This window comes from Erythrolamprus reginae, chromosome 4, assembly GCF_031021105.1.
Source record: "Erythrolamprus reginae isolate rEryReg1 chromosome 4, rEryReg1.hap1, whole genome shotgun sequence".
Classification (NCBI taxonomy): domain Eukaryota; kingdom Metazoa; phylum Chordata; class Lepidosauria; order Squamata; family Dipsadidae; genus Erythrolamprus; species Erythrolamprus reginae.
Window position 1 is genome coordinate 126532097 of NC_091953.1, and position 11216 is coordinate 126543312.

Here is an 11216-nt window from a genome sequence, read left to right on the forward strand (position 1 = left end):
CTCTCCGGGAAGAGGCGCCGCCGCATTCAAAAGGGAGCGCGGTATCATTGGCTGGAAAAAACGGCGCTTCCTCCGCCCTTCTCTCTCTTTTCTGCTCTATGGTAGTGCCCTCCTCATCGGTGGGGGTCTAAGGAGTCCTCTTTCTAGTTGGGCTTCCGGGCGAAAGATCGCGGGCGCTGCCGTTATGGCGACCGCCTCCGGCAACTTGAACGCCGTGAGGGAAACGATGGACGGTGAGTCCCTTCTGCTGGGGGGGACGGGGACCAACTCCCGCCTCTCTCTTCCTCCGGGGTCCCCCTGGAGGCCATGGCAGACGAGCCTGAAAGGGGCTCAGGGGAGACTTCTCTCTTCCCCTCTTCCTCCAGGGCCCCTCGAGGCTATGCAAATGAGCCTGACAAGCTCAGTAGGGGCTCCCCTCTTCCCGCCTCCCTCTTCCTTGCGGGGGGGGGGGGGGGGCTCGAGACCCTGCAGACGAGCCTGACGGGCTTGGGAGGGGCTTCACTCTCCCCCCTCTTCCTCCAGGGGTCCTCAAGGTCATGCAGACGAGCCTGACTGCGGGTCGGGGGGGGGCTTCCTTCTCTCCCCCTTCCTCCTCGGCAAGGGGCCCCCTCGAGGCCATGCAGATGAACTTGACTGCGGCTCGGTGAGGGGCTTCTCTCTCCCCCCCCTCTTCCTCTGGGGGCCCCTCGACGCCATGTAGACGGGCCTGACAAGGCCTCAGAGGGGGCTCCTCTCTCTCCCCTCCCTCTTTCTCCGGGGGCCCCCTAGAGGCTATGCAGTCGAGCCTGAGAGGCTCAGGAGGGGCTTTCTTCTTCCATGATCATCATCGTTTATTTATAGTGCCCTTTTAACAAAGGGCATAACAGCATGTTAGCAATAGCACTTTTTAACAGAGCCAGCCTATTGCCCCCACAATCTTGTCCTCTTTTTACCCACCTTGGAAGGATGGAAGGCAGAGTCAACCTTGAGTCAGTGATTAGATTTGAACTGCTGATCTACAGTCAGCTTTAGTGACCTGCACTCTATCCAATGTTCCACCCGGCTGCTCCCTCTTTTTCCGGGGGGGGGGGGGGGGGGCTTCGAGTCCATGCAGATGAGCCTGACGGGCTCAGGAGGGGCTTCCCTCTTCCCCCTCCTTCTTCCTCTGGGGTCCTCTCGAGGCCATACAAACGAGCCCCCAAGCTAATCGACCCACCCCAAACTTCCTACCCCCGCTTTTTCTTCGCAGTGCTGATGGAAATCTCTCGCCTGCTCAACACCGGCCTGGATGCCGAGACGCTCTCCATCTGCGTGCGGCTGTGCGAGCAGGGTATCAACCCTGAGGCCTTGTCTGCCGTCATCCGGGAGCTGCGCAAGGCCTCCGAGGCTCTGAAGGTGCGGGGAGGGGAAGCGGCATTGACCGGCTGTGGCCTAAGCCACTTCCATGCCGGACTGGGAATTCATGAACTCTGAGGCCTCCTTTACTGGGGAGTGAGCCTTGTCACCCCTTTCCCCAATCCTTCCCCTTTTCCTAGATCTGCTTTGCCCCCCAAGTCTCCAGCATCCCTCCCCTTTCTTCTAGTATCAGTGGTTTTCAACCTTTCTAATGCTGCGACCCCTTAATACAGTTCCTCATGTTGTGGTGACCCCCAACCATAAGTCTAGCGCCAATACATGCAAACATACATATTTACATATGACATATAGCATGTAGGATACATTTGGTATGTAGCATTAAACATGGACGCAAACTATCTCTTTGACATTTTTGTTTTACAGCTCATTAGTACTATATCTTTGTATTTTCCTATGTCATTATTATTTACATTAATGTCATTCTTATTCAGTTCTAATAGTAGCGTGATTCTTACCTTTTCTATTACCGCAACTCCTTAATACAGTTTCTCATGTGGTGACCCCCAACCATAAGTCTAGTGCCAATTCTTCCAACAGAGCTTTAAGCTGATTGGTAGGAAGGTCAGAGGGACACCCCCATTGTAAACGCCTGATTGGTCGGATTGTAAAAATATGTTCCAAGGCACCAGAATAGAAGCTTTAGTTCCTAACAGTATGGGAAATTTGTCTTTTCTCATAGTCTTAGGTGACCCCTGTGAAATGGTTGTAAAACCCCCAAAGGGGTCCTGACCCCAAGGTTGAGAACCACTGTCTCTCTGCGCTAGACTCTTTCTCCCTCAACCCTCAACTACTCCTCCACCTTCTCTTAGAGCCCCTCTTTTCTCCAAACCTTCTTGTACCCCAAGCCTCCAGCACCCCTCCTACTTCTTCTAGATCCCTTCTGCCCCAGACTTTTTAACCCGGGCCAGCACCCCTAATCTTCCCTTAGAGCTCCTCTGTTGCTAGACCCTCTTTACTCCCCAAGTCTCCAGCATTGTGGCAGCAGAATGCTAAGAGATCCCCGGCTGGACTGGGAATTAATTAACCCTGATTCCTTTACTGGGAATCAACTCAGTCAGCCCCTCCCCAAACCCCTCCATATTTCCCTTACTTAACTCTTCATACAGATGTGAAGAGCTAAGTAAGGGAAATATGTATAATAAAAGCAGGTGGAAGACAAAAAAGAAATGTCTTTGAATACTATGGTGACATGAATAGGTTAGAATAGAAATAAGAGGGGAACAACAATATACATATTTTAACATAACAAGATATGTGTAATAATAAGGAGGTTTAGAAATTGATTGGTGGTAGTATTAGATATGTTTAAACAATATGAAATGAAATGAATTATAATTATGTAATATATGTGTTCTAAGATGTATGATGTATACGTAATGTTAAAAAAATGACAAAAAGAGAGAGAAAGAGATCTGCTTTACCTTTTATAATTAATTGGGAATATGTTTGGGTGCTTGGACAGTATTGGCAGTCCTTAGAGCTGAGCTGAGACCCCTTAAGTAGCAGGAGGTCCTTATGCATGAACCTTGAATCTGTAGTCCTTCCCTCATTCTTATTTTCCCTTCTTAATTTCCAAGTGCACAACTAATTACATATAGACCTCGACTTACACCCATCACAACTGAGCCCAAAATTCCTATTGCTAAGTGAGACAGTTCTTAAATGATTGTTGCTCCATTTTATGATCTTGCTTGCCATAGTTATTACGTGAATCATAGCAGTTGTTGTTAGTAACTTATGAAGATTCTTGGGCAGCGTAATGTTAGTGATTGCAAGACAATTTGTAAATCATTGATTTCTACAGGCATTTTAGATAGCCAGAATGGTTCCAATAAATGTTTGGCATGTTGTTTTTAATTTGCAGTAGCTTATGAACCTACACTGATATAATCAAAATCCTTTCCCCCCCCTAGGTTACTGACAATATGACAAATTAAATCTAGGAGGACCCCCCACCCCCCTCCACCCCGATGAAGCTTCTGAGAAATGGAAGGTTTCTCCTTCATTCATAGAAGATTTTTGTTGAAGATGTTGGTTATTGGTTGCGTAAGTTTCTCATGGCTGTAGAAAATACAGTATTTACCAATAATCTTTCGAAATGCATTTTATATCTTTGTTGTACATGATTTAAAAATCTTGAAATTATGTATCAACTCAGAAATTTCTTTTGTTGTCCTAGTTGAAACATGTGCCTCATATTTATTAAAATGTTTACTGTATCATCCAGGTGTAGCCAATGGACTTAACATTAGAAGACAAACATCTGCAGGAAGGAGTTCACTGTGGTGGATTAATTTTCAAAGATTTACTTTCCTGTATATTTCCGATTTGCTGGCTGTTTCACTGAAGTCAAAACAATTGCTATACTGTGAAGAAGAAGAAAAAAGGTCAAAAAATAAGTTTCAGTTTCAAATTTATCCAGTTGCACTATCAACATATTTAGCCTTTGGGTTAAGAAGGGAGTTTACATGTTGAAGTTCCAAGAATTGAACTAGAGCGAAGCAGCATCTTTTCAATCAATCCGAATAGAGCTGGAAGGGACCTTAGAGATCTTCTAGCCCAAACCCCTGCTGAAACAGGGGTGTCAAATTCGATTTCATTGAGGACCGCATCAGAGTTGAGTTTGACACTCCTTCCCTATACCATTTCATGCAAATGGCTGCCAAGTCGCTTCTTAAAAACCTCCAGTGATGAAGTACCCACAACTTCTGAAGGCAAGCTTTTCTACTGGTTAATTGTCCTCACTGTTAGGAAGTTTCTCCTTAATTCCAGGTTGCTTCTCTCCTTTAGATTAGTGTCCATCGTTTTTTGTCCTGCCCTCTGGTTGTTTAGAACAGTGTTTCCCAACCTTGGCAACTTGAAGATATTTGGACTTCAACTCCCAGAATTCCCCAGCCAGCAAATGCTGGCTGGGGAATTCTGGGAGTTGAAGTCCAGATATCTTCAAGTTGCCAAGGTTGGGAAACACTGGTTTAGAAAATAGGTTGACCCCTGCCCTCTTCTTCGTGGTAGCCCCTCAAATACTGCAACACTGCTATTCCAAACAATATATATTTTGAGCTGAACAATCCTGTTTGAACGAAACAGTCCTCTGAACTATACAATTTTACAAACTTTTATGACCAACGTTCTTGTTGGTCAGGTTTTGTAATGCTGATCCTTACGTGAGCCGTCCGAATGGCTGTTTTATCTCTATGAAAACAATGTCAGCTTATCAAAATGCTGCAGTTTCACAGAGAAATGTACATCTAAAGAAAATGGAAAATTGCAGATAAATCACCGGTAGGAAAAAAAATATGCTATTAAATATCAAATCGGAGCTAGTTTGGTCTGGTAGTTGAAGGCATCAGGCTAGAAAGTGGGAGGCCATGAGTTCAAGTGCTACCGTAGCCACGAATGCCAGCTGGTTGATTTCAGGCCAATCATTCTCTTAGGTTCAACCCAGCTCATAGCGTGGTTATTGTGGAGAAAATAGGTGGAGGATTCTTTCACCGCCTTGACTTATTTGTAAAATAATAAAGGGAGGATAAATAAATAAAATGAAGTAAACTTTTTAATGTGTTTATGAAAAACAATGTTTCCTTTAAAAACAGCATTATATTTGTTTTGGCTTTTTTTCCTTTTTGATTCCTTTTTTAAAAAAAAATATTCTATTTTTAAAAAGCTAAATAAAAATTGGCATTCGATTAAATTCATTGGACTGTGTGCTACTAACTCGAGCAAAACCTCTGTGTTTTTTGTCTTTTTGTTAAATATTGCCTGAATGAAAACAAACTTTTTTTTATCCAGTAGGAGTTTCCTGACAGAGTTTTTTGAACCTTTAAGTGTTAAACATTTCAAGAACTGGGGTTTGCTTTATGGTAAATAAAACCAGTCATTGTACAGATAACTCTTTTGTCTACATCATTAATGGCTGGCACATGTGTGCAACATTAAAAAATAGCCAAGCAGTCCAGGAAAAATAAGAGTTCCTAAGAAGTGAGTGGTCAGAGGCTGGTCATAAGAAATAAGAAACCCAAAGAAACAATATAATACTTTCCCCACAAACGTTCACTTCCATCATCTTTTCACTTTGGAAAAAATAGCTTTGTGTGAGAGATTTATTTGCCTCTGAAGAAGCAGGCTCATCTTTTTGTTGTTTTAATTTTTTCAAAATACAAAGCTGGCAAATTCATCCAAGGTAGTGATCATGTTTGATACAAGCATCTGAAAAACATGGTCAGGTCCTGCATTTTCTAAACTGCTGTTTAGTGTTCCCAGCATGTTCCACCAGATGGCAACCAAACCATGGCATATAAGCTGAAGGAAGGCTTTATAACAATATTTGGCTGTGCTAACTCTTTTTTTTAAAGCACAAAATCTGTTTCAACAGTTAACCTTCTAGACCAGGTGAGGTACGTGACAATAAACAACATGAAACAGATCAGGTAATTTGAAATATCCCTGAAGATAATAGTCCTGCAAGGCTTGATGTCCGTATTTTGGTTTCAGCAGGAGTAAGGAAAACGTTGCCTCCTTCAAGTGTTTGATTTTCTGATGTGGTCCATGGTGCTAAGGATGACACTTGTGAAGCTGGCTGAGGAATTCTGGGAGTTGAAGTCCACAAGTCTAACAAGTTGCCAAGAGTGGAGACCCCTGCCTTAGAGAGTCACTCCTGGCTGATGTCTGGAGTTTTCTCCTTTAAATAGAAGGCCGATGAGAGCCCACAGAGTTGGCCTTCTCTGGGTCCCGTCAGGCAAACAATGATGACTGGTGGGCCACAGGGAAGGGCCTTCTCTGTGGGGGCTCCGACTCTATAGAACTAACTGCCTCTGGAGATTTGCACCTTTCCCACCGTAAAGCCATGAAGACCTGACTTGGAACCATTGAGTGAATGGAATCCTAAATTGGCTAGGAATATAACTTAGAGTATGTATGCTTGGCTAGGTTTTTTATTAATGTTTTTATCCTATTTTTATTATATTTTATTCGTTTTTTTAATGTATTGTTCTTATTCATTGGAAAATGCTCAGAGTCCTTCGGGAGTTGGGTGATTAAGTAAGTTAGGAAATAAATATAAGAAGTCAGATTAAATTTCCTTATAAAGGAGATTATCCCAGAGGGCTTCGAGAACAACCAGATCACCTGGTTGATCACCTGGAACCCAAATTTCGAAGGGAATTTCCTTGACTGTCTTCTTGAGGGATCCACCAAGAAGACTTGGCCTTAAGTTCTTGCAGTGGGCCCATAAGAGTTGAGATCCACCACAAGACCTCCATACCAGACCTTGCTGGACAGGAAGATGCTACTACGAGTAGCATCCAGATCCTGAGCCACAATGGGCTTTAGAATGGACAACCAATTCCCTATTGTGCTTGGAAAACAACTGGCGACACTTGACAAGAAGTGGTTAAGCCTGGTTTACAGCCAAAGTCGCATAAGGTTTGGGAGAGATTTGGAGTGGGATTTGGGGGTGAGATTTTGCTTTGTTACCCTCCTTAACAGTGTGTTTCCTGGCCTGGCTTTCTTAGAAGGGCTGACAGCAATATGACTATCATTTCAATGCAAATGGTAATTTTAATTCCATCCACTTTACTGGAAAGCTTCCTTCCATCTGCTTCCAAAACAATTTATTTTCATGGAAATAGAAAACCATTTCCTGGCCTTTTACAACATTTTCCTTTATTGGCACAGTGCACAAAGAAAGGAATACGTGAACACAAGAACAGCCATACTGAATCAGGCCAAAGCCCATTGAGTCCATCATTCTGTGTCACACAGTGGCCCACCAAATTGTCCGTGGGGATCTTGAGCAGAAAGAAGGCAAAACCCTCCCTTTCCCTTGACCCCCGACAAATGGTACCCAAGGAAATCCTGACTGCTCCAACCAACATAGAGGCGGCACTTGGACATCCGTTTCAATAACCACTGAGACACTTGGCATCCATGAATCTGTCTAATCCTGCCTTGAAGCTATCCAGGCTGACAGCTGTTGTGGAAGTGCTCTTGTGGAAGTGAATTCCATAAACAAATGACCTCTGGGTGAAGAAATATTTCCCTTTATTTGTCCTCTCTTTCTTACCTATGAGCTTTAGGGAGTGCCCCCTCGTCCTAGTATTGTGTGATAGAGAAAAGATTTTTTCTCTATCCACCTTTTCTATCCCATACATGATTTTATACACTTTGATTAAGTCACCTCTTAAACGCTGTCTTTCAAGACTGAAGAGACCAAGGCGTTGCAACCTGGTTTCATAAGGAAGATGCTCAATTTCTTTGATCATTCTTGTTGCCCTTTTTTGCATCTTTTCCAGGAATCACATGGTCACCCAATGTGTATAGAGGGGAATCCCCATCTTCCTTTAAAAAACTGGCTGTGGTGATCTTTTCTGGGGTAGCCGATCTTGGATAACTAAACATTATGACTAAACAACTTGCTAGCAAGAGTTAAAAGAACAATTGTATCTCCAGTTATCTTCCAGACTTAAGTAGTTTTGACCGGGAGACAACATGTTGAGTGTGATTGGGTGATATAACCCAATGAAATGGAAGCAACCCTGTGTGCCGGCAAGAAAGAACACACTTGGATTACTACCCAATCAATTAGTAGAACGCTTGTATTAACTTGTGGAGGGGCTTTTAATAACATACCAAAAGGTTTGCAGTGTGAGACATTTTGCCCAAAGCTGCAATTAACGCTTCTCCATTAAATTTTCAGAAAATGAGATTTAGGCTCTCCTTCCTTCTTTGCATTTTCTCCTTTAATTAATATGGGAAAGTTTCAACACCCCTTCGGCAACCAAGCAAAAACAGGAATCTCTTATTTAACTTCAAATTCAGGCAGTCTTATCATTCCCAATTATGGAGATTAAAATTGATTAGGAGAAATAAAGACAAAGATAGGCAACTGGGTGGAATTGAGCGTTTACTGCCCGGATTCCCTTCCTGACACTTATGTGGAGTTCACAGCAGATGGGGGGTTTTTTTCTTTGCACCCTAGGCTGCCGCTACCTAGGACTTGAACTATCAACCTTCTGAGTGGGAGTTGAGTGTCTTCACCTCTAGGCCACCATGCCAGTATATTCTCAGCTCCATCTGGTACTCCCAACTATCCTGAATTAAGGGATTACAAGGTCATAAAAAGGGAGCTTTTAAGAAGAATGATAAGCCTGGATAAGCTTTGGAAGAAGGTTATATTCTGTTTTGTTTCTAACCGGAAGAGTCCTAAATTATTTCATTTCTTCACTTGCAAGTCCAAAAGTTTGTAACAACAGATAAGAACTATTAGGGAGACCCCCATTTACAGCATAGGAAGCATATTCCTTAGAAGCATTTCTTTTTTGGAATTAATAGAGATCATGTCCTGGTTGTCTTTTAAGCAAATCTTGGATTTTTAAAAAAATTTCCCTACATTGGCCAATATACTTGTGCTTATAATAGCTGGTTGGAGATGACATCTATCAGATTTAGAATATCTATGATCTTCAGCTCAAGCACAAATAAAGCCTGTAGTTGGAACAGGATTTGAATGGAGTAAGCACAGCTGTAAGTGATATCCTAGCCCCTCATACGATCATACGATCCATCTGTTAAACTACTGAAGTTTGCACATGATCGGACTCATTCGAGACAACGATGAATCCGCATACAGACAGGAAGTTGAACAACTATCCTTGTGGTGTGACCAGAACAATCTAGAACTGAACACACTCAAAGTCGTAGAAATGGTGGTAGACTTCAAGAGAAACCCTTCCACCCTTCCACCTCTCACAATACTAGACAACACAGTATCAACAGTAGTGACCTTCAAATTTCTAGGTTCTATCATATCTCAAGACCTAAAATGGTCACCTAACATCAAAAACATCATCAAAAAAGCACAACAAAGAATGTTCTTTCTGCGCCAGCTCAGGAAGCTCAAACTGCCCAAGGAGCTGCTGATTCAGTTCTACAGAGGAATCATTGAGTCTGTCATCTGCACCTCTATAACTGTCTGGTTTGGTGCTGCAACCCAACAGGACCGACACAGACTTCAGAGGATAATCAGAATTGCAGAAAAAACAATTGCTGCCAATCTGCCTTCCATTGAGGACCTGTATACTGCATGAGTCAAAAAGAGGGCGGATAAAATATTTACTGACCCCTCACATCCTGGACACAAATTGTTTCAACTCCTACCCTCAAAACGTCGCTACAGAGCACTGCACACCAAGACAACTAGACACAAGAACAGTTTTTTCCCAAATGCCATCACTCTACTAAACAAATAATTCCCTCAACACTCAGACTTTCTACTAAATCTGCACTTCTATTTCTACTAGTTTTTTCTCATCATTCCTATCACCATTTCCTCCCATGTTGACTGTATGACTGTAACTTGTTGCTTATATCCTAAGATTTTTATTAATATTGCTTCTTCATTGCTTATTTGACCCCTATGACAATCATTAAGTGTTGTACCACATGATTCTTGACAAATGTATCTTTTATTTTATGTACGTTGAGAGCATATGCACCAAGACAAATTCTTTGTGTGTCCAATCACACTTGGCCACTAAAAATTCTATTCTATTCTATTCTATTAAAACTGTCTCAGGCAAATGAAGTCTGGGATTTCTAGGGCTCCGGAGGGTGGGAAGACCCTCAGCCTCTACAAAGAGTTGATCTGATCTTGAAGGAAAAGGGTTGCTCTTTCATTCTCTTCCACTGGCTGACCTGCAAAAGCTCATGTCACTTAATCACTCAACAGGACGATAAAAATTCTCCTCCATGCTGTTCCACGGACAGTTCCCAGCCTCTCCAATCGGTTGTAAGTGCAGGACCTCCAGCCATGTCATACAACCACATATTAATCCCTTTGATTGAATTCCATTAGGCTCCGGACCAGATGAAGTTTAGGCCAGCCGAGCCGGCTGTTTGCAATAAAACATAATTTGGGCTAATCTTCACTTAGGAATGTCTTGGGCTCAAAAGCTGACCGTCTGCTAACGGCGGCAGAAGTAATTGCGTGCAGCCTAAACCGGGACGGTTTTTCAATCCCCGTCTTTGTAAGAGTTGTGTCTTTCGGCAGGTGTCTTCTCAGCAGACAATCTGCTCCTTTGTTCCCAGGAAGGGAGACATGTCAATAGCACGGATAATGAAACTAGAGGCCGGAGTGGGGAGGGGGCATTTTAATGAATGGGACAGATATGGGCTGGAATCTATGGATTGCCCCAAGACGAGGCAACATGAAAGCCACAGAGAGGCTCAAAGGATTCCATCAGTGGATTTATTAAGCAAGGCTAGGCTGATACAGTTCTACAGAGGAATCATTGAGTCTGTCATCTGCACCTCTATAACTGTCTGGTTTGGTGCTGCAACCCAACAGGATTGACACAGACTTCAGAGGATAATCAGAACTGCAGAAAAAGCAATTGCTGCCAACCTGCCTTCCATTGAGGACCTGTATACTGCACGAGTCAAAAAGAGGGCAGGGAAAATATTTACTGACCCCTCACATCCTGGACACAAACTGTTTCAACTCCTACCCTCAAAACGTCGCTACAGAGCACTGCACACCAAGACAACTAGACACAAGAACAGTTTTTTCCCGAACGCCATTACTCTACTAAACAAATAATTCCCTCAACACTGTCAGACTTTCTACTAAATCTGCACTTCTATTCTACTAGTTTTTCTCATCATTCCTTTCACCCATTTCCTCCCATGTTGACTGTATGACTGTAACTTGTTGCTCATATCCTAAGATTTTTATTAATATTGCTTCTTCATTGCTTACTGACCCCTATGACAATCATTAAGTGTTGTACCACATGATTCTTGACAAATGTGTATTTTATTTTATG

General features: G+C 42.9%; 1 protein-coding gene across 1 annotated transcript; it reads left to right on the forward strand.

The window, feature by feature from the left end:
• The first annotated feature begins 96 nt into the window (after positions 1 to 96).
• On the forward strand, positions 97 to 5089 carry MZT1 (mitotic spindle organizing protein 1). The gene is made up of 4 exons (XM_070751874.1): positions 97 to 233; positions 1229 to 1374; positions 3309 to 4218; positions 4352 to 5089. Exons 1-3 carry the CDS (start codon positions 185 to 187, stop codon positions 3330 to 3332), a joined length of 219 nt encoding a protein of 72 aa, XP_070607975.1. The 5' UTR covers positions 97 to 184; the 3' UTR covers positions 3333 to 4218; positions 4352 to 5089.
• The last annotated feature ends 6127 nt before the right edge of the window (positions 5090 to 11216 follow it).